Source organism: Colossoma macropomum, unplaced genomic scaffold, assembly GCF_904425465.1.
Source record: "Colossoma macropomum unplaced genomic scaffold, Colossoma_macropomum, whole genome shotgun sequence".
Lineage (NCBI taxonomy): Eukaryota > Metazoa > Chordata > Actinopteri > Characiformes > Serrasalmidae > Colossoma > Colossoma macropomum.
In genome coordinates, this window is record NW_023494793.1 from 36706501 (window position 1) to 36728506 (window position 22006).

Consider the following 22006-nt stretch of genomic DNA (forward strand, 5'->3'; position numbering starts at 1 on the left):
TAAACAGTCCCAGTTGTTTACTGCAGTGGTGACAGGAACCGTGTGTCCGAAGCATTTAATGTCTCTGAAAGATAGCTCACAAAAATGGCACAGAATAGTTAGAAATGTTTCCAGCTGAAACATAGTTTGGACTTAACCTTTCGGCCTAAAACATAGTTTTAATAATCCATTCATGGCAGAGGCAGTGGTTTTGGATAGTAAATGGTTCCATTCACCTCCATTATAAAGAAATCAGAGTTAAGTTTCTCTACAATGCATCATTTCGCATCAAACCATGCTGAAAGATTGAGTACATCTCGATGGTTGAATTGAACAGACATTTAGAAAAATTGGTGGAATTCCCCTTAAAAGATGATGAAATTCAATCGATTTGTAGATCAACAGAGTTCTACCTTATGAGGTCTACCTTATGATCAGTCAGTTGGGGGCATCTGCCAGCTCACATACACAGAGCTGTGCAGTTACCCACTGTGAAATGTTGTGTGAACATTGATTTGAAAAGATGTGGGGGGCTTCCTTTGTCTCGGCAAAAGTGTGCATTTCCTTAGGCAGTCCCTGATATCCTGACCCCTGGCCCCATATGATAAAGGGGAATCAGACAGGTGACTGCTGTCAGTAGGAAAATAACTGGGCAAAATCCATATTTACGTCAAGATTTACATAACCAATGAAGTACAAAGATCACAGTAAACTGAAACATCAAATTAATTCTCTATATTGTCAATATGGTATTTTAAATCAGTACATTGTATACATAAGTCTTTCAGTACTTAAAAAGACAGATACTGAGAATTTCTTAGTACTGAATCAGTACTACAGTAAAGTCCTTTATAGAATATTTATCCACCATGCACGTTTCTGGTGCGTTCCTATTAGGCTTTATGTTCGTTTAAGAAGTATCCACACACAAAGTTCTTTCCTCAAGATGGCTCTTCATGTGAAATCCTTTAGATTCACAGAAAGTCACCAAAGCATTGAAGGCCAAGTGACAGTCCTGCCGCTTGTCCATTAGATGCATGCCATCACACAAAGAGGCACAAAGGTGAGGAACACCAAGCAGAGTTCAACGTAAGTCCAAACACACTGTATTTGTGCTTCTTCCATTGGGTTTATGAAAAGTGGATCCCGGCAGAGTTGAAAGCATGAAGAAGTCTATGGAATAAAAAAGGAACAGCATAAACCTAAGCTGAACTAAACACACTGACAAATATTTAGAGAAATGCAAAAATAAAATGAACATACAAAATAAATTTACTTACACCATGAAATCATCTATATCCATGGATCGTGCTCGCTTTTCACTAAACTCTGATTCTTGAAGAACAGTTTCAATCTTTTGAGCAACGCTGAAGTCCTGTGGTATTTCCTATTAATATGACACAGTATATGAATAAAAATGTGCATGAGTCATAATGAGCAAGTTCACATGATAACAAGGAAGCCAAAATTAAGAAATATATTGGATTAAGTGAATATTAATTGATGAGCTTTAGATAGACAACCATAAAGAATATGACTGCGGAAAACACGGGCCTTTGTTCCAAGGTTTACTTACTATATTGTGCACAGAGCAGTGAATTTTGTAGTTTTTCTCCAAAAGTTGCTCAACAGCAGCAGACCTTTAACACATACATATGCTATAAGACATTGCTGATACTGTTTGAGGTTGTCCTTAGGTACAACTGACACATATTACAAATAAATAAATAAAGTACTTACTTGAAGGCCGCACTGAGCGTTTTGTTCTTTCTTACAAATGCAATTCTGACAAGGCCATCCCATTCCTACAGATAAAGATAAAAATTAATTTTTTAAACAAATAATACATATGATCCATTATATTGTACATCAAATATTAAAGGGACTGTATCATACATTTTTCTTGTATAGTTTTTTTCTTTGAAGTCCATTTTTACATGGCCTTTTTCAACCTCTCTTTCTCCCTAAAAATGAACCAGACTGTTTATGTTACTGTGAGCTCTGTTCTGATTGGCTTATTCAAAAACAGTACAGGCTGAAACACTTCTTATAACTTCAGAGTGAATGGGTGGAGCTAAACCGCTATAGGTTCAAAATTATATATATATATATATATATATAGGCGGCACGGTGGCGCAGTCGCCTCACAGCAAGAATGGCCTGGGTTCGATTCCCGGCCGGGTGACCAGGGTCATTTCTGTGTGGAGTTTGCATGTTCTCCCCGTGTCTGCGTGGGTTTCCTCCCACAGTCCAAAGACATGCAATCAGGCCGATTGGACGTGCTAAAATTGCCCCTAGGTGTGAGTGTGTGTGTGAATGTGTATGTCTGTCTGCCCTGCGATGGACTGGCAACCTGTCCAGGGTGTATCCTGCCTTCCGCCTAATGACAGCTGGGATAGGCTCCAGCACCCCACCGCGACCCAGAAGGATAAGCGGTTTAGATGATGTATGTATGTATGTATGTATGTATGTATATATATATATATATATATATATATATATATATAGAGCTGGGCGATATGGCCAAAAACATTATCACGATAAACAAAATTCATATCGTCCGATATCGATACATATCACGATAAATGTCAAATCATGATTTCTTTCACGTTTGAAGGCTGATTTTGCTCCTGGGTGGTTAATTGTGGTTTTAAACTATCACTAATGGTCCGATCATGACAAACACTCAGCAAACAGTGGAACATTTCACTAATCTGTCATGGAAGAGTGGTAGAAAGTTTCTGAGCTGTTTTTATCAGCTGGAAAAGCACCGCTGCAATTTTTGTAATAGTCATGATTTAAGAAAGAAAACAGATTATTTTTAGCTGTCTGGTGACGAGCGCTCGGCTACCCCGTTACAAATGCTAAACAAGTGGCCAACAACAGAGCTAAACTCATTAGTTTCTCAACAACGTCGACTCGGTTCGGTAGGTCACTGCTGTCACTCCTACCACATCCATGTCAGAGCAGATCACAGTATTCAGACACCAGCTAGCGACGGCTGGGTTTCTCTATGCTACCGTAGTAGTTTAAGGGGTGAACCGCAGTATATCTGACGTTCGCTGTGTAAAAGCATTATCTGCAGTGTGAATCTCTCACACCAGACAAACAGAGTCCTCCTTTTAGGTATGTTTAAACTGAAAGCGGTGATTTTGTGTCTTGTTTGATCTACCGTATCATCAATTCACTGGGTTGTGCCGGAGCGCCGCTTCAAGTTAGCCAGCAGCTAAAAACAGCTAGCCTGGAAAGATAGCGCTCTCCCGCTCTCCAATGCCTCACAGCTTCCTCCGTTTACCCACTTCTTTCTTTCACTTTCGTTGCTCGAGAATGCACTAATACTAAAATATGATGGTTTGGCGCTGTAACACCGCTGCAGACGTGATTTAACACCGCTAAAGTTGTTAGGATGCATGGAAAGAGGTGAGTTCACTGTAGGACAGTACAGTTACACCACTGACCTCGTCACTCACACTCGGTCACAGGAGAACAGATCGCCGGTCGCTCCACTCAAACAGGGACTGTATAACTCCGCGTTTCAGCCGTTGCTAAAGTATATTTGGAAACCCTTTTTTACTCATGGCCCCCTCCCTCTCTAATCAAGTCGAAAAATTTGGAAGTGCGCCCTCTGCTGGCGAGTAGTGTCGCTTTCCTTGCAGTAGAAAACGCCACCAGGGCTTTCGCTAAAACGTGGAAGTGTGAGAATGGTGTATTATATCGAACATTTATCGAACCTGTCTTATCGCTCTATCGAGGAAAAGTTATATCGCGATACTTATCGTTATCGTTTTATCGCCCAGCCCTATATATATGCTATGAAAAAGCAAATTGTTTTTGCAGTTTAGTTTCTATACAGGGACCATATGGACTTTACTAACACTTACAAATTACACTGAAGTCTTCCGTTCAAAAAATAAGCAAGAAAATTTTGTTTTTCCCTGATATAGGCTCTAAATACACAGTGCCCTTGTGATCATGCCCATTCAGCATGTATAAAACTATGCATACAAACCTGAAAATTGACAGGTGGTGGAGGATTCTTTGGCTCTATCCTGACCACGCTGGACTCCACTTTAGGAGGAGGCCTGAAGTTGTTTTTCCCCACCTGAAATAACACAGCTCTTTATTTAAACTTGAACGCTACACAGTTCCAAACCCAAGCTGCTGTGCAAAATATATACACATCATGTATTAGATAAAGATATATACACACCACATATTTAGTGACTAAATCTCCAGGCACATTAAAAATAAAACAGGTAATTGGTTTAGACTCTCGGTAATTAAAAAAGCTCTCTCATTTTGGAAGTGAATGTAGTGATATGCAACAGGAGTACTTGCTAAAGTCCATTCAATGATTTTGGCTAATTTCTGTAGTAATATGGGACTTTCCTGATTATAATGAGAGGTCTGTACTCTCCTATCAAAGTTTTCAATACTGTAATTTCTGATTGGTATGCAAATTGCAATCCAACAACAATCAGGCATGTTCACACATCTAAAGGCAGAAGTACTTGTGCTTAACACTTTACTTGAAACATTACGTATTACAAATAATCTGCCCAGAGTTCCTGATGATCGGTTTTCTGTGGCTAATGTGGCTGTGTGGAGACAGATTAGTAAAAGTAGGGAAGTTGCCTGACCTTCATGAGGTGGTCCACCCTGGCCAGCAGCTGTGTGTTGATGGACAATCTGCAGTAGAGCTTGTCCCCAGGCTTTGCCACCAGCCGCATAGCAAACTCTCTCTGGAACATCAGCACTGCGCATCTTTCACAAAGATAATCACCAGCATTATCAAAACAGAAGCGGCTAGAACTGGTGCTGATAAGAAAACAGTAGATTGATACTACTACTACTACTTCTACTACTACTTCTACTACTACTACTACTACTACTAATAATAATAATAATAATAATAATAATAAAACATGTCTATGTGCACATGGTCAGAAAACATCCAACTTCATACCTGAAGAAAGGTCTGTGAAGAAGCAGTTTGAAGACAAAGGGTGAAGATATCTGTAAAATAAATAATGTTGCAGCTCCAAGTTTGGCATAAAAGATGGAAGAAAACGTCATTTACAATAAATAAAATTAAGGATTTTTACCTGATAGGGTAAATTTGCTACACAGACATCAAAGAATGGTAGTTCTGTCTTCAGAACATCACCAACTAAGATCTGAAGCTTTGTCTGCATGGGTCTGTAAAAGTTAGTTTATGCTGAAGTCAAACTGTGTACAGGAGGCTGTGAAGTCTGATTTATCACATTTAAAAAAAGAATGACAATAAAACTCAAGGATGCTTACGTGCACTGCACTCTTTTCTGAAGTTCAGCTACAAGCCTGGTGTCCAACTCACAAGCTACTACCTTCAAATTACAGAAAGGAAACTCTGGGTTTTATATTCATTCACAGACACATATGGAAACACTTTATCAAAGCATGCTTACTTTCTTGGCCTTCTCCAGAAGCTTCACTGTCATGTTACCAGTTCCAGGTCCCACTTCCAGGACCACATCTGTTGGTCTTAATGCTGCCTGGGAATACAAAAATCAATCACTTCCAAGAAAACAAGGCACAAGCAGTAGTTTATTCATACACTGTATGATTATTTTAAATAAACCATCCAGTATGCAAATGCAACGAACAAAGATGAGGAGATACAAGTGATTTAGCAACAGAAATATGAAAGATATAGAAAATATGAATCATGTTTACACTGGACCAGCTATGCTTAAAAAAGACAGCAAGTAAACTGGGTTTTTTATAAGGTACCAACATTCACTGACAAATTTATGAAGCACACCTACTTTGCATCTACACTCTTTGTACATTATCAGGTCTACTAAGCATACAGGTGCAGTTTGTAGTTCTACTGTTACGGATTGTAGTCCATCTGTTTCTGTGCGTAATTTGTGAGCCTTTCTTCACCCTGTTCAATAATCCCCCCCCCCAGTGAGCAGCCATCATCTGGGTGGTGGATCATTCTCAGTACAGCAATGACACTGACATTTCTGTGAGTCTGAAGCCCCCTTTTAACCTGTTCATCAATTGTCAGGACCACTTAAAAACAGGTATTATTTGGGTGGTGGGTCATTCTCAGCACTGCAGTTACACTGACGTGGTGGTGGCGTGTTAGTATGTGTTGCACTGGTACAAGTGTTATCAGACACAGCAGTGCTGCTGTAGTTTTTAAAAACTGCTAACTCACTGTCCACTCTATTAGACACTCCTACCTTGTTACTCCACATTGTAGACGTAAAATCAGAGACAGTAGCTCATCTGTTGCTGAACAGTTTGTGTTAGCAACCCTTTAGTCCTTCACCAGTGGTCAAAGGACGCTGCCCATAGGACGCTGTTGGCTGGATATTTTTGGTTAGTGGACTATTCTCAGTCCAGCAGCGGCACTGAGGTGTTTAAAAACTCCAGCAGCACTGCTGTGTCTGATCCACTCAGACCAGCACAACACACACTAACACACCAACACCACATCAGTGTTACTGCAGTGCTGAGAATGATCCACCACCCAAATAGTACCTGCTCTGTGGTGGTCCTGTGGGGTCCTGACCACTGAAGAACAGAGTGAAGGGGGACTAATAAAGTTTGCAAAGAATCAGATGGAATGCAGTTTGTAGTAAGTGGAGCTGGTAAAATGGACAAAGAGTGTAAAAACAAGGAGGTGATTTTAATGTTATGGCTGATCGGTGTATTTACGTGGAAGAAAAAGACTCCGTATGGACCTACCTTCTCAATAATGCCGTTGACCACCAAAGGGTTTTTCAAGATGTGCTGTCCAATGCCAGTGTTGAACATAATCCCTGAAACGTGAGATTCAGTAAAGCTATGTATTCATTATCGTTAATCAGTTATGGAAATACTGGATGAGCATAATCCGGGCAAATCACAGATGTGACAAGACAACAACTTTAACACCAAATGTCAGTGACGAAAATACAACCAGCGATAACACTGAGAGCAGCTCAAGCAGCTTCAATCAGGACGCAATTAAAGCTACTAACAGGCTGACCGTGACGTAAATCAGCAAACCAGCCCAACAAGAACGACGACCAGGGGCTCCTACCTTGACTTTTCACCTCCTGGTGCTGTCGGGATTTCTTTTCAGCTCTTACTTTAGGCATTTTGATAAAGAGTTCGATCAAAACACAGGGTTTAGCACAGACACCAGCCGTGTGTTCTCGACACGTGTGTTCGCTCAGGCAGGTTTGGAGTTTAGTAGTGAAGTCCGTGCTCGGTGCCTCCTGTCGGACTGGAGGGAATGAACACGGACAGGATGTGACGTTTCGCCGTTGTTTTTGCGGGCGAGTTTTTCGCGGCAAACTGAACTCGACCACAGCGATGACTGACAACACACAGCCTTAATACGGACACCAGGTAACTGCGTTGGGTTTTTAGGGATTATTTCACTCCACGTTTGTAGCTTCCTTCTCAGCCAGTAAGTCAGTCAGATACTGTAAGGTGCTGTAGATTCGTGCTGCTGTTTGTTAGCATTATCATAGCTAACTAGCCACTCGGCTAGTCGGTCAGTTAAGGTTCTGTGTCAAGGCTAAAGTCAGCTTCTTGTTCGTATTTTCCCGTTCCACCTTAAATGGTGCAGCAGTTAGAGAGCGTCAGAATGTAACTGCTTCACCATTTAAGGTGGAACGGGAAAACACGAACAAGAAGCTGACGAATAGGAAGCCAACTTCAGCCTCGTTTTCTGTGCGTGTCATGGTCAGTACGCAAAACAATGTCTGAACTCGGTCAGCGACACTGGACACTGCTTTAGTTACAGATTCGCGCACTTGGCCAGTAATTTCTCGAAGTGAAGAGTTGGCGAGGCGAGGCGAGATGGCGGGCGTTACCGGCGAGACGATAAAAATCGAGCTGCAGACTTTTGACATAAGCTGTGACGATGATGCGGTGCTCGACAAGAGTAAGTATGGAGGAGAGCGAGATGGTTATTTATAACTAGTATTTAAATAAAATATAGTAGTACCTCTGATTGAACCCAACACTAAAGCACTGTATGCTCTTTCCCCTACATTTTTAAAAGAAGTTTTTAAAATGTAAATTATTTTAACCCCTCTTTTTTCATTTTTGTTTTTATAATTGTACTGTGTTTTGTGCATGTAATCTCATACACGTTCAACCTGCTCTGTGTTGTTATGCGCTGGTCACAGTTAAGGAGTGTAAGGTGGCTTTAACTGTGTCAGTGTTTGTGGGTTCAGCTTTTTTTAGTTTATTTACGTCCCTCTCCCCTTGTCTCTCAGTGTTGGAGCAGTGTTTATGTCACAGAATTAAGGGGGAGGACATTGTAAACGAGTGGGTTGCTTTCAGCACAACTAAAGGCCTGCTAAAGCTCACTGTCAACAATCTGGAGACATTTGAGCATGAGGTGAGTACACTGAGTTGAGTGGCTTGTTCTGAAGTCTGTGTAGTCTGTATACACTCGCTAGGCACTTTCTTAGGTACATCTACTGTCCACACTCATTGTTTGTTTTATCAGGTGCACTTTAATTCTACAGTAACAGATTATAATCCACCTGTTTTTCTGCATAATTTGTTAGCTCTAGTTTACCCTGTTTTAGTGGTCAGTGACTGTATATGCACATTTTTTATACATGCACACATTGTAGCCAGGGTTTCTAACCTACTGGGACTGGGCTGTGGGCTGCAAAGCACCTTTTAGTAGTCAAAAAAGTGTGTGGGGGTGGTCCTTTAAAACCAGTGAAAAAATAACTGACAGTATAGAAGAAATGTTTTCACAGAGTGAAAAATAATTAGTACGTCCTGTGTGGCGCACAATGGCAGCTTCAGGAATTATTTGCTTTTAGAAACAATATGCCCCCTGCCACCCGACATTGAGTTTTGCTTTCCTGTGGGCCTTCATGCTTTAAAGTGATGAGTAGGTGGGCCTTGGAAGTGGAAAAGGTTGGGAACCCCTGTGGTAGATCATAATGCTGCACTAGAACTTTAGCTGAGGAAACCTGTGAAGAAATCTTTGATTTGTTAAATGTGTTGGTTGATTAATGCACGTCTCTATTTTTTAATTTTATATATATTTTTTTATCATTGTTTTGCAGGTTTTGAATAAGAAACATAAGAACAAAGGCTCTTCAAAGAGTAGTAAGTTTAACAACACCAGAGATGTTCACTCCATCCAAGAACTGTATCCTTGTACTTTTTAAGCACAGTGCCCAGTTTCACAAAGTTTAATATTGCAGGGATTCAGTTTAGTTTTATGATAAATGTGAAAGGCTGCAACCAGTGTGTTTTATTTCCTGGTGTAATTGCTACAGAAAATGTCTCCATATATTGTGTTTCTTGACCCAGTTTAAACAGAATTAAAGCCGAGGAGGAGGAAGAAAATTTACTGGATTCATATTCAACCCCAGCCAAGGTGGTACATGTTATTAAAATATTTTAGAGAGCGTGCAAAGATTGTGTAGTCTTTTTTAGTTGCTGTTTCTGGGTTGTCGTGATTCTAAGCTCGTGTATATTAAAGCAATGTCACTTTCCTCTAATATGATCATTGTTGTGTCTGGTAGGGCTCTCAGAAACGTGCTCTCACCACCCCGGAACACCCTCAGTCAAAGCGCGCTGCTGCCCGCTTACCCAGTCCAGGTTTGCTGCTCTCCCCTGCCAGCTTTTCCCCATGGTAAATAAGACTACATTCACACACAGTATGCATGTTCTATTTTCCAGGCAGTGATTGTTTGTTTGTTTGTTTGTGTATTTATTTACTTATTGATTGATTGATTGATTGATTGATTGATGATTTGCTTCCTTATGCAAATCCAAGCATTGAACTATCTGGCAGTATTACATCATATTGATTGTTAGCAGTGTCAGTTGTCTTTCCTCCATAACTATAATGTGTAAAGCAGCAAATTTGCTTCAATCAGGCTAAAAGTCTTCTATGAACATGCTTTACATGGCATGGCATGGCTTTGTTATTCCAATGTGGCTGTCTGACCATATCTTAGTATTTGTATGTAGGTATTTGAATAGGGCATGCATGATTTGGAATAAAAAAAAAATCCTGTGTATATATTATATGTTTTGTAAGATTTTTGACTAAAGGTGAAACATAACTGATGAAAATGTCAGGACACAAATGTTTCATCTCACATTAAGTGAAGTTGTCACACCTAAGTAGAGCTATATTATTCTCACCTTTTTAAACAAAAACATAACAAATTTGTACAATGTAAAGTGGTGCATCTCCAAGTAATCTGTTTTCTCTTTGTGATATTCAGATTTGAATATTCACGTAGCAAAAACAGTTTAAGAAAAGTCCAGCCCTATTATAGGTTTTGCTAAATACTTTTCGTATTTGTAATTGTGCAGTCCGACCCCCTCTCAGAAGTACAGCATGCGTGGGGCACGGGGTGAGGTGGTGGCCACGTTTGGGGCTGTGCAGGGTCCTCGCTGGTCTGGGAAAGGCCAAATGGCGGTCCAGGTGGATCTGCTTGAGGGCCGAGAGGACTCGCTCACCGGCTCCTACAAATACATGTTCCAGAGGCTCAGAGATGTGCGAGATGGTACGTCTTCTGCAGTAGGTGGTATCAGACATGTGGCCATGGTAATAATAACTATTTTTTGGGCACCTTTCATACACTGAGGTGAAGCTCAAAATGCTTTATATGCAGGGCAAAGGGGACAATTTTGAGGATGCAAGAATAAAAGAGAAATAGATACAGTTAAAAAGAATGATAAGACATGGAAGACCTAAAATAGACTGTTTATTATTTTTAAGGAAAAGAATAGGAATCTTGAGTGTTTTGTTTTCATTACCTGTGAGATTTCCCCAGATGGTGTTTGACAAATGCTCAGTGTTGTGAATATTGACTGGATCTTTTACACCTGTGAATGTTTTCAGTTTTGACAGAAAAGATTGAAGGGCTGGGGGAGGAGCTGAGGACGCATTTCAATATAGAGGAGTTTTCTCCAGCTTCACTACCTGTTCAGGTACACACAAAAACTTTCCTGAAGATAATTTCCCAAAATGTATTTTTTCTATTTACTTAGCTTGTTGATAGAAATCATTCAATAACATTCACCACACATTGTAGAAAACACCAGTCAAGTAATGTAGGCTACTGTCCATCCGTTTTTACTTAAAAATTTCAGTTGTTGGTGCTTTTGGTTGTTTTATTTTGGCTGACATTTTAGTTACAGTATTTCATCTGGCAAAACAAATTGGAAGGAAAAAACAAAAATCAAAAACATGATCCTGCCTCTTAGTTGAAGGCCAATTTTTGATTTTGATTCAAGATTTTACATCCCTAGAAGTATTTATTTATTTTTTTTTTGGTGTAAGGTCAGTTTATGCCTACCCTGATCTGCTTGACCCAGCTTTGTGCCTCTTGCAGGACACTGTAGTTATGTTGAGATGACCCTGGGAAGTTCAGTTGTGTGTTGTGCCCCCTGCAGGACACAGTAACAGTGTTGGGACAAGTGTGCTGTGACAGTAATGGGAAGCTGAATGCTCAGTCTGTGCTGCTGGAGGCGAGCCAGGAGCACGGAGCAAGACAAGTGCCTGTGGATCTGTCTGAGCTCAAAGATTATTCACTTTTTCCTGGACAGGTGTGTATACTTGGGCAGGGAGCCCAGGCCAGTCAGATAAGTTTGTGTGAAATAAGGATGCATTGATACTTTTCCCCAGACAGAGTATGAGTATGTTTTTTAGTACGCACCAATACCGAATCCGAGTCCGATACCATAACAAACTACTGTCAAAGCCTCAAAATCTCGCTGTTTTTTAAATGATGTACATCAGCTAGCTATGCTACATTAGTTACTTTGGATTGAGTAGCACTGCAGTGGAGAAGAGTGGGTTTTATTCCACAAGAGCTTCTGCACCCCTGCGTAGTTTTGATGCTCCTCATCTGTGTCTTTCAACATAAGTCTCTGTAGCAGTGACAACAGGGATGACCGTCTGAGGCTAACGCATCAGAGGAGCTCACTTGTGAAGTTTTATGTCAGAAGTCTTTGTTTGGCTGGTTAAGCTGTAGTTGAATGTCCTCTAAAGCCTCTTTGGTGAGATCTCACTTAAGGTTTCAATAGACCATCATGTACAGACAAAGCCTGATTTATATACTCACGCTGTAAGAAAATGCTCTGTTCATTCTAAGGTATGGTGTGTTGTTTTGATTTTCCTGCTCCCGTTTGTTAGTCTACATGTCTCCGTCTATGTTGGGGAAGCGGTGGTGATTCTTTATTAACCGGCTAAATCACGAAGTGTATTCCTGGTGAGGATCTTCCATGGCGGAATGTTTAAAGTGACCCACTGGTTGTGCGTCCGACCTCCTCAGAGTCAGTAACACTTCTCTGTGTGAGCAGAGCCTCCTTCACTGTCGGCTTGAGTCGTTTGTTCATTACCACAGTCGTGTACACTCGACTTGCACCACATGGTATCAGTGGGTATCGGAATGTTGGTATCAGTGAATTTTTGCGTACGAGTAAATGACCATGGTATTGGCCCAATACCACTATCTGTATTGATGCATTCCTCGTAATTTTGCCAAATGTTTTTTTTTTTTGCATATTTCAATGTCCTTTGAGTTTGTGTACACTAACTAGATGATTTGTCTTTTCAGGTTGTTGTCATGGAAGGCATCAACACCTCTGGTTCGAGGTTTGTTGCCTCCAAACTCTATGAGGTATGTGTGCGTATCGACTTCAGAATCCTGGTTGTCTTAAATTCTTGATCATTTTCAATTGAACAGTTCATTTAATTGATTTTATACTAGTTTGAATAAAATACACATTGATATGCCTCATTAAAGTATGTGCTCATTGTTCTATTAAAACAATGCATTAAAAGCAGTGAATTTCACTTTTAAAATTATATTTTTAGCAAATACTTCTTGACCCATAGTGTGTGTCCCCTTCAGGGTGTTCCTTTACCTTTTTACTCCACTCCAGAGTCAACACAGGAAATGAACGAAGGTAAGAAACCAGCTATTTTTGTGGACAGACCAGTTAGAGAGCAGAATGCAGACATGTTTATGAAACATATAATTCAAAGCTTAGTTACCCTGCATTTTAAATTTACTGTTCAATGTACAGTTCAAAAGTTTGGAATCACTGGCTTTGTTAATAATTAAACTTTAAATAATACCACCTAGCTTATTTAATAAATAATGTTTTTTTTATTTTTGGAAATGTCAAAGTTATTAAATAATATACTGTAACTATTTACGTTACAGTGCATTATTATGCCTGGAGATTTGCCCACCATTTCTCAAATACAAGGCCTTCTGGGTGGTGATTTTATTATGGTCTAATTCACAACATTAATATGAGAAATTTAAAGAAATGTAAAGTTGGAGAGTAGTAGCTTAATAATAGAATCATTTATATATCGTTGCTGTCCAAAAAACGAGTTTGTTTCATTGATGTAAAAGTAAAGAAGGCTTTTGCCTTCTGTAAAGTTACCATTTCAGCGATACTTGTGGTTTAATTTTATGTATTTATTTGTTCATTTATTATTCTTTCTCTTGTCTGTTGCAGCCTCGGAGCCTGTGATGGTGATGGTGGCCTGTGGGCCATATACTCCATCTGATAGCCTGGCCTATGATCCTCTGATTGACCTGATTAACATTATTAATAAAGACCGCCCTGATGTCTGCATACTGGTGAGAGTGATGGACACTCACTGTTGAGTCTGTTGAGGCCTTGTTTCTACAGTGTTTGTTTATAGACATGTTTGCATGACCTGTTGACCTGTGTGAGTGGGTGTATGTCTCAAAATGACAGTTGGCTGATTTTATGTCTTGTGTTATTTCATGTGTTGCATAGCTTGGACCATTTGTCGATTCCAAGCATGAGCAAATTGAGGTACTTTTAACTTTCCTTTTTATCTAAAACATTTCAGACAATAAGAGTTCTTTCACACCAACAAAGTGCCTTATGTATTTACTCTTTGACAGAAAGGACAGGTAACAGAAACATTTGAAACCATCTTCTCCAGATGTATGGACAGCATTGTGGATGGAACCAGAGGGTATGTATTCATCATCTTGAATTTGTCCATCTAAAGCTTAAACTTGCACAGAGTATTGAACGTCTTCTGAACCTGACCATTCTTTGTTACCTCTCAACCTATTTTTCTTCTCAGGACGGGATGCAAGCTGGTGTTCATTCCGTCTCAACGAGATGTACATCACCATTACATTTACCCACAGCCTCCTTTCACACTCCCAGACCTCAAGAAGGATGATGTGCAGGTGAGCTGTCTTTTTGTCTTTGGTTGCATTAAAACTGCAGAATAGAGGCTCAGTCAGAACCTTACTTGGTCACTGTGTTCATAATTCATAATCTCTATAATATTGGGCCTCATTCACCAATATCTTAAGTTTTTTCTTAAATTTGTTCTTGAGAAAGGTCCTAAGAAAAAGTCTACATCAGATTCATGATGTGTTCATAAACAGTAAAATTGTTCACACCTTTGTGCTCTTGAGTGCTTACATAAGAATAAATGACAGTCTTCATGAAAACAAGTGGGTTTTGAGATGATATTTCCTCTTAAAAATTGATGGTGAATGAGACCCAATGTCTGTCTAAGGGGGGGGGCATTTAGGTGGTTTGATACTATTTAGCAAGGCTGAATTTCTTCATATTCCGTAATCATTCAATGTATGTTTTTGCACCCTAGCGAGTGACCTTGGCCCCTGATCCTTGCACACTCCTCATTGGTGGTGTGACTTTGGGATTGACGTCTACAGACCTCCTGTTTCACATGGGAGCTGAAGAAATCAGCAGGTAAGATTATAAGGATTATTTTCACCCCAATGAGTCTATGGACTCAGTTAACTGATTGTAGACCAGTACTTAAAAAAAATGTAAGCTTCATACACATTTTATCAATCCAGTTGAAACTGCAAAGTATTGGAAAGGAATTTAAGTTTATGAAGACAACTGTGTTAACATTGGAGTTTTATCGCATACTCATACTTTGCACTAAATATGCAAACCTCATTTTTATCTTGAGTGGTATGTGATTCCTGCATACATACCAAAGTTTTGTATGGGTTTTTAATGTCGCCGTGTTGTTGCAGTGCTACCGGCTCAGACAGATTCTCACGGATCATGAAGCACATGTTAACCCAGCGGAGGTTGGTGTTAAAGAATCAGTAGCACAGCATTTGTCCTAAGGATTTGCTTTATACTCAAGTTTGCTTTCTTTGCAGCTATTACCCTCTCTACCCCCCTGCAGAGGAGGTCAACATGGATTATGAAAGATTTCAGCAGTACGGCCTGCTGCCCCTCACTCCTGACGTTCTGATCATACCTTCTGAAATGCGCTATTTTATCAAGGTAATGCAGCTTAACATTTGGCTGTAGTGTTATGAATTCTGAAGTAATTAAAGGGGAAGCGGTTAGGTGTGAACGCAAGCTGGAGTCCATGTCCTGGTATGACTGATGTAGTACAATAAGTTAACAGGAAACTTGCAAACTTAGCTTTATTTAATATGAGCTTATTTGTTGGGAACTTCCAAATCTGAAACAGAACTGAATCATTTTATCTTCAGGATGTGATTGGATGCGTGTGTGTCAATCCTGGGCGTCTAACAAAAGGACAGGTGGGTGGAACCTATGGACGGTTACTCATCAAGCAGAACCCAGTGTATGAAGAGGGGAGAAGAGTGAGCCCGTGCATAGCAGGACAGGTGGTGAAAATTTAGCTCCATGCTTGTCTCGCTTTTCTACTCGTCACTTTTTTTTGTATTCTCCATGTTCATTTTATGTCTAAGTACATTTTCACACTAAGGCAAATTGTGGGAAAATAAAATGTATAATAATTGGTTCATGTGGTCAACTGGTGTGTTTTTTAGTTTTAAAACATTTGAAGTGTTTGATGTCATCTTTTCATCATGCAGTTTAATGAGCCAGTTTTTAAACTTTTTAGATTAGCAAAACAAAGTGTTTCTTTTAACTCCAGGTATGGTAAGATGTGTAACCACATTTAACTTTCAGTGTATGAAAATAGTTACAAAACTCAAATTTAAGAATACTCACAAATAAAACTTGTGTATTTACTCTTCATAAGCTACACAGAAAACAAGTCCTCTCCCTTGCCAAAAAGCTAAGACATTTACATTGATATTCACTGTACATACATATTGGTCCATTCAAAATGGCATCCATTTTTCTCTCATTCCACTTCAGCCAGTCTCACTCTTGTGTAGTAAGGAAATGGAGTCACTGAACAGAATACTGCTGAATCAGCTGTAGGTATGCATGATACTGTCGGTCTGATATTTAAACCTACAATTTTACTAATCCTGTTCACTCTGGAAGATGTATTGCTTTAGGACTGTAGTATAAAATGCAATATTTACAACGTGTGTGTATATATATAGATCCTCTTCACTTAGGGATGTTTTCCAGTCCCATTGCAATGTCTTTCAGTTTAGGGTCATCTATCCAGTTGACCTTGCTGGCAAGTATGATCCCCTGAAAAAACAAGGAAATGCATAAGAAAAACACTTTCATATATAAACAAACCTTTGAACTGAGACAGTTACTGCATAGTTCCTACTAATCCTTAAACACTCTTTATAAAGTATTTACATACATTTCTAAAATTAAGATGATGTCTAAAGACCAAGTTGAAAAGTCATCAGGAGCTGTATTACAGAAACTTCCTATCTTTTTGTCTTAAGATCTGACAGGTCGAGATCAGATTTTTCACAAATTTGTATTACCAAAGCAAATCTTATCTGAAGTTAGGAAATCTTAAACCACTTTATCGAAGTCGACAATCGACCGTCATGTCTGTTGCCTAGCAACTGACCACACACCTTAAATGTAAATACGTAACGTTAATCAAAATAATGAAGTTAGTCGGGCAGCTACAGTTACCGATGTAAAAAGGCGCAAACAAAACTTACAGGTCAATAAACAGATATTGTAACCGCTCTTTGTGCTGTTTATCAGTGTCGTCACTCTCCAGTTTCAGATTTAGTTTGTAGTTCTAGCTGATCGCACTAACGTTATTTGTCCTAATAAACAGACACCCGTTCAGCTCTGTCTCCTCAATGTACAACACCGTCAATGTAATTCATCTGAGTTTTCATCAACATTAACATAGGAAGGTAATAAGAGGGGACGATGGAGGTCGTGTCGGTAGTGTCTGGGTAAAACGCTGTTAGGAAAAAAAATCTCGTAAGTCAAAGCACCATTTTCAATATAGATATATGTAACATCATCATGCTAATAGTGAACTATGCTGCCTGCCACTGCATAAAACAATGAGAACAGACGGTTAAAACAAGTTAAAACTCCTCTGGGGGTGTCAAAGTATTTAGGAAATTTGGTCTAGTTATGAAGCTTCTGTAATACGTTTCTTATCTGGAGTTATGATAAAATTATGAAATTAAAAACTGTTCTGTAATAGCTTCTGTCCTAAATTCAGTCCTAACTGAAGTTGTCATGGTGACCTAAACAGATAAGATTTCAGACTTAAGAAGTTTCTATAATATGGCTCATGTTACACTAATTCGGAATAATTCAGTTAAAACAGCCTTCCTGTGGTCTGAAACTGACTACTGATGAAGGGCTAGAGGACAGCTCAACTGCAAGTCAAAGACATTAAATAGACTGTTAGAAGAGCGAGTTAAAGAAACTGCGAAAAGGGCTACTGACAAGAAAATGTCATGCATATATCTTAAAGTACATGATTTTCAACCAATCAATTTGAATACATGAATATATACAAACTTCCACTGTTGTGCAGCTAAAATAATTATTTTTCCAGTGTTACGGTTTTAAAGGCATTAAAAAGCAGAGAACTCACTGTACTGTAAATCCTGCAGCTGTACAACAGAACAAACACATCACAGTAAATAGAATCAAACATCACATACCCGGAGGACGTTTTGGGAAATGGTGGCGATCTTCTGGTACTTCTGCAAGATTGCTTCAGCACGCTCCACAGCCTGTTTCTGTGCCTGCCCTTGATTCTCTCTCATCTGTTTCAGCTCATTAATCTCTTGCATCTTCTTCTTAATGAGCCCCTTCATCTCTGGGAGTATAAGAACACACATACAATCAAAGGGTCTCAAGAATTCTCAAGGTTGATTTCTTTGGTTTCTATTCAGCTTTCTCCAGAATTACATTGATTATGTGATAAAAGCTCTCATAGTCAAGTGGTCTACTTCTCCAACAAAACATATATGGAGGAAGGTTATTGTAAAGTAATATTTACAATATAGAGGCTCAGAAGGGATGGAAAAAGTCAAATACCGAGTCTCTCCTTTTGAATGTCTGTAATTTGGTCCTGAAGTTCACGTGTTTCCTGTATAAAGTGTTGTGAAAAGTAATTAAAGATGTATTCATTTTAATTCAGCAATCTGTTCAACAGCAATACCCAATTAACAAAATTTCATTAGTGTAATATTTATACAGTAAATGGGTAAGGGCCTCAGATCATGGGTGTTCTAGACCATTAAAGCAACCAATAAAGGAGTTATTAGCATAGCATAATTCAGCAAACAAACAAGCAAATAAAATAGAATTCAATAAATAAATACCCACCTTTATAAGTTTCATTGTCTTTTCACAGAGGTCTGCATTTTCATCAACCATTGCCTTCAATGACCTATAAGACAATATTTCACAAGTGGTACATGTTTAATGATGATTATTATGCATTATACTGCAGTTTCTACTATTATATATAATGTCTGTACATTTCTACGTGCAACTGTTTTACCATAAAATTTGCAAAGAAAATGCATCTTTTCTCATTTCTGACTGTCAGCAATACACAAATTTAATATTCTCAACAGCTGATTTCTTGCTCTGGACACATCAGATATGGAGCATCTATGTTTCTTTACAACAAGCTAAAGACTAGAGTTACACAAATATTTACTTACACATCGCCAGCATCATTCTGGATCAGGTTCTCAATGACGGCGTTCCAAACCTGCATTCTGAAACACAGTTTTATTATGAGAACGCAAACTGAAACATGCACTGTCATCCAGTGACAATCAGTTAGATAAGGACTGTGAAAAGTTACCTGTTCAGTGCCAGTGTTTTGTTGAAATGTGAGAGTCTTGCCTGTTCTATTGCGTTTTCATATTTGGACCTATGCATCGGAATGTGATAATCAATATCAAGCCATATCGCAGAAAAATAAATAAATTCCACCAACCGAAGTTCAAAAGACTCACAGGTCTGCTTCAGTATCGAACGTGTCACATGATCTTTTAAGTTTTCCTGCCATTGAAACACAAAGATGAAATTTAGATTCCAGTACACATCCTGACAAAACTTGTGCTCTGTAGAAAACATGATGCACTTAATACATGATTTTAATCACATGGTATCTGACAACAGCCACTGCATATATAAAACTTTATGAAGATTACATTAGTAAGTTGCTTTATTAACAGTGGCTGATAAAGTGGCCATTAATTTGCTTTATTTTGTTCTCATTTTAACACCCACACTCACACGTTTCTTCAGATTTCACTTTCCTTGAAATGGACTTTGTTTACACTCTGTAGGCAAATCAGTGAACTAACAAACAGCTGACACATGATCCACAAACGTTACAATGAAACATTATGGACATTTTCAAATAATGACTGACAACTTACCCATATTGACCTTAATATTCATGTCAAAACACTGGTTTGCCATAATATCTTTCATCCTGTGGAAAGAGTGGAACACAGACACCTGCTCATTAAAAAATGCAGCCACATCTATCGTCCCTCAACATGTAGAGCTAAGTTCAAATCTAACATACAGTTAATGTGATGCATAAGTACCTACTTAGATGAATGTTATAAGGTTAAATTCCCAGGCAAGGATTAAAGGAGAGTTCCACTGATTTTTCAAAAATTCTGCTTAATTTATGGAGTGGTTTGATGTATAACGATTCACTGTAGAGAAACTTGCAGACTCAGATCACTTCACAGTGTTGGTTATTGGAACCAGGAGTCGCAATGTCTACAACACAAACCTAGCTATTTTATTTATCTTTTAGCTCTTTCTAATAACAAAACCTTTCTAAAACAATGTTTTGGGCATTCATAACCATTTCATGTAATATCTTTCTGCAAGGGAGCTTTTAGATGCACTAAATGCTTTGGATGTCTGGTTTCTGTCACCCACACTGTGAACAATTGTGAATAGTTAAGTCTCTCTAGAATAGGGGTGTCAAACTCAACCAGTAAAAGGGCCATATTAAAAAATCTCCAGGGGAAAAAAAAAAGGTTTTATTTCATTTTTAATTAATGTGCTATAACCTCAACTGGCCGTTGTTTATCCAAAATATGCAAAAAAAAACTTCAACAGTAAAATACAGACACTTGTAGTAGACCTTAAAATATTACACCAATACTTGAAATATTCAAAATTTAAATGTCCCCAGAAGCTTGTTCTTTTAAACCTACCTATTTGCTTGAACTAGACACCTGGCATCCTTTCTTTACTGAAAGTTTATTAACACTTGGTCTCAATTTCCGACGTGCTGAGCTAATGTGAAGTGTTTATATTGGCTGAACTGCAGCTGAAATGCATTTTGGTGATGTGACTGGTGTGGAATTGTGCAGAATTATGTAGAACTGAGGTGTAACCACTGTCCCACAGAGTGTTGTTGGAATAGGGGTGTCAGAGCACATTACATTGCAGTGCATGCTGGGGACTGTAGTGCAGCACACTGTAAAATGGGCTAATATTAATAGGAAATTAAAATACTTTTGTGGGTCGGATAGGATTGTGTGGTGGGCCTGATCTGGCCTGTGGGCCTTGTGTTTGACACATGAGCTCTAGAACAAAGCATTTCATATCAAACCACTCTAAATAAGTTTACATCTTAACTTCACTGGGCAGAGGTTTTGAAAAAATGGTGGGACTTCCTTTAGGCCAAGTTCTGGACCTGAATTTTTGTGGTTTTTGTGGTAGAAGTGCTGATCAAGAATCAGATTATTCTCTTATTTATGATGATTTTACAACAGATCCTGCACTCGTACTCTTCAAAGTTGTATGCATACGGGCCCTTAGCTATACTCTGTCCATTGAAAAGCGCTGTGACGAAGCTGAAGTTAGCTTCTTTTTGGAATTGCCCGTTCCACCTTAAATAGTGCAGCAGTCACATTCTGGCGCCTCAGTCAGTAGATGTTGCCAAATCGAGGTTCTGAGACGAAGCTCGAGTCAGCTTATTGTTCGAATTTTCCCGTTCCACCTTAAATTGTGCAGCAGTTACATACAATCAGAAGCCAACTTCAGCCTTGTGTGACGTCTAGGACTAGGCTTAGTCTCCAGGAACCCGACCCATAGCTAAACGGACTGTAGCGGATGTTATTAAATCACCTTAATAAATGAATGGGCGTTACCCCCTCAGAAACGGATGATGGTGGGTGATCATTATTTGAGGATGAGCCCTGCTGATTTTGGGAATCCATCTGTAAAAAACGACAACAAAAAACAAACAACTGTTATTTTTATTCATTTAAAACGTCATTAGACAGATAGATAGATAGATTTCTACAAGGCTACAGCTGGCTTCCTGCTAGCCAGCTTCTTGTTTGAATTTTCCCGTTCCACCTTAAATGGTGCAGCGGTTACATTCTGGCGCCTGCTGCAGCTTTTAAGATGGAACGGGAAAATTCAAACAAGAAGTTGGCGAAGAAGAGTCTGACTTCAGCTTCGCTCAGTCTCCGTCGCCCGGTTACTGAATGACTGAACGTTACGCTGTCGACCGGATCAGACTGTTAGCCAACTTAACGTTAGCTCGGCCGAATAACAAACAAAAGTCCATGTTAAATTCATAGCGTGCCTTTTTATATACCGGTTTACAGAGCTACACAAAAACAAACTAAACGAGTTATACACAGACATATAACCTAACTTACTGCCGGCTCCATTCTCGTTTCTTTGTGTTTGGTTTTATCAACTCACAAACCTCTTAGCAAACAACCGAATCTGCCGCCGACAGGAAACGCTCCGTCACGTGACAACAACGCACGACGAGGGCTGTGTTCCTATTAGCGTACAGGGTTTC

The 22006-nt window shown here is 39.2% G+C and overlaps 3 protein-coding genes across 5 annotated transcripts; 1 reads left to right on the plus strand and 2 right to left on the minus strand.

Moving 5' to 3' along the window:
• Positions 1-692: 692 nt before the first annotated feature.
• dimt1l (DIM1 dimethyladenosine transferase 1-like (S. cerevisiae)) lies at positions 693-7227 on the minus strand. Its single transcript, XM_036579421.1, has 12 exons — positions 7058-7227; positions 6721-6794; positions 5427-5513; positions 5284-5345; positions 5085-5178; positions 4946-4995; positions 4620-4743; positions 3989-4081; positions 1720-1784; positions 1556-1619; positions 1260-1366; positions 693-1152 (listed from the first exon to the last, which is right to left on the minus strand). The coding sequence occupies exons 1-12, from the start codon at positions 7113-7115 to the stop codon at positions 1110-1112; spliced, it is 921 nt and encodes a 306-aa protein (XP_036435314.1). The 5' UTR covers positions 7116-7227; the 3' UTR covers positions 693-1109.
• A 10-nt stretch (positions 7228-7237) lies between these two features.
• Positions 7238-15783, plus strand: pola2 (polymerase (DNA directed), alpha 2). Of its 2 annotated transcripts, none has more exons than XM_036579419.1 (19): positions 7238-7368; positions 7763-7909; positions 8247-8371; positions 9060-9145; positions 9319-9376; positions 9525-9634; positions 10327-10520; positions 10859-10947; positions 11413-11565; positions 12579-12641; positions 12876-12930; positions 13495-13619; positions 13783-13821; positions 13914-13987; positions 14102-14210; positions 14639-14745; positions 15042-15098; positions 15174-15300; positions 15516-15782. In XM_036579419.1, exons 2-19 carry the CDS (start codon positions 7825-7827, stop codon positions 15666-15668), a joined length of 1809 nt encoding a protein of 602 aa, XP_036435312.1. In that variant the 5' UTR covers positions 7238-7368; positions 7763-7824; the 3' UTR covers positions 15669-15782. The 2 variants fall into 2 exon arrangements, with proteins under 2 accessions (XP_036435312.1, XP_036435313.1); XM_036579420.1 differs by having other exon boundaries at positions 7260-7368; positions 7769-7909; positions 15516-15783.
• Positions 15784-16089: 306 nt separating this feature from the next.
• On the minus strand, positions 16090-21994 carry cenph (centromere protein H). 2 transcript variants are annotated; one of them, XM_036579423.1, is made up of 10 exons: positions 21908-21994; positions 21316-21407; positions 19596-19651; positions 19167-19212; positions 19013-19081; positions 18867-18923; positions 18523-18586; positions 18232-18283; positions 17853-18010; positions 16090-16440 (listed from the first exon to the last, which is right to left on the minus strand). In XM_036579423.1, exons 2-10 carry the CDS (start codon positions 21405-21407, stop codon positions 16354-16356), a joined length of 681 nt encoding a protein of 226 aa, XP_036435316.1. In that variant the 5' UTR covers positions 21908-21994; the 3' UTR covers positions 16090-16353. The 2 variants fall into 2 exon arrangements, with proteins under 2 accessions (XP_036435316.1, XP_036435315.1); XM_036579422.1 differs by having other exon boundaries at positions 21858-21945.
• Positions 21995-22006: the final 12 nt, after the last annotated feature.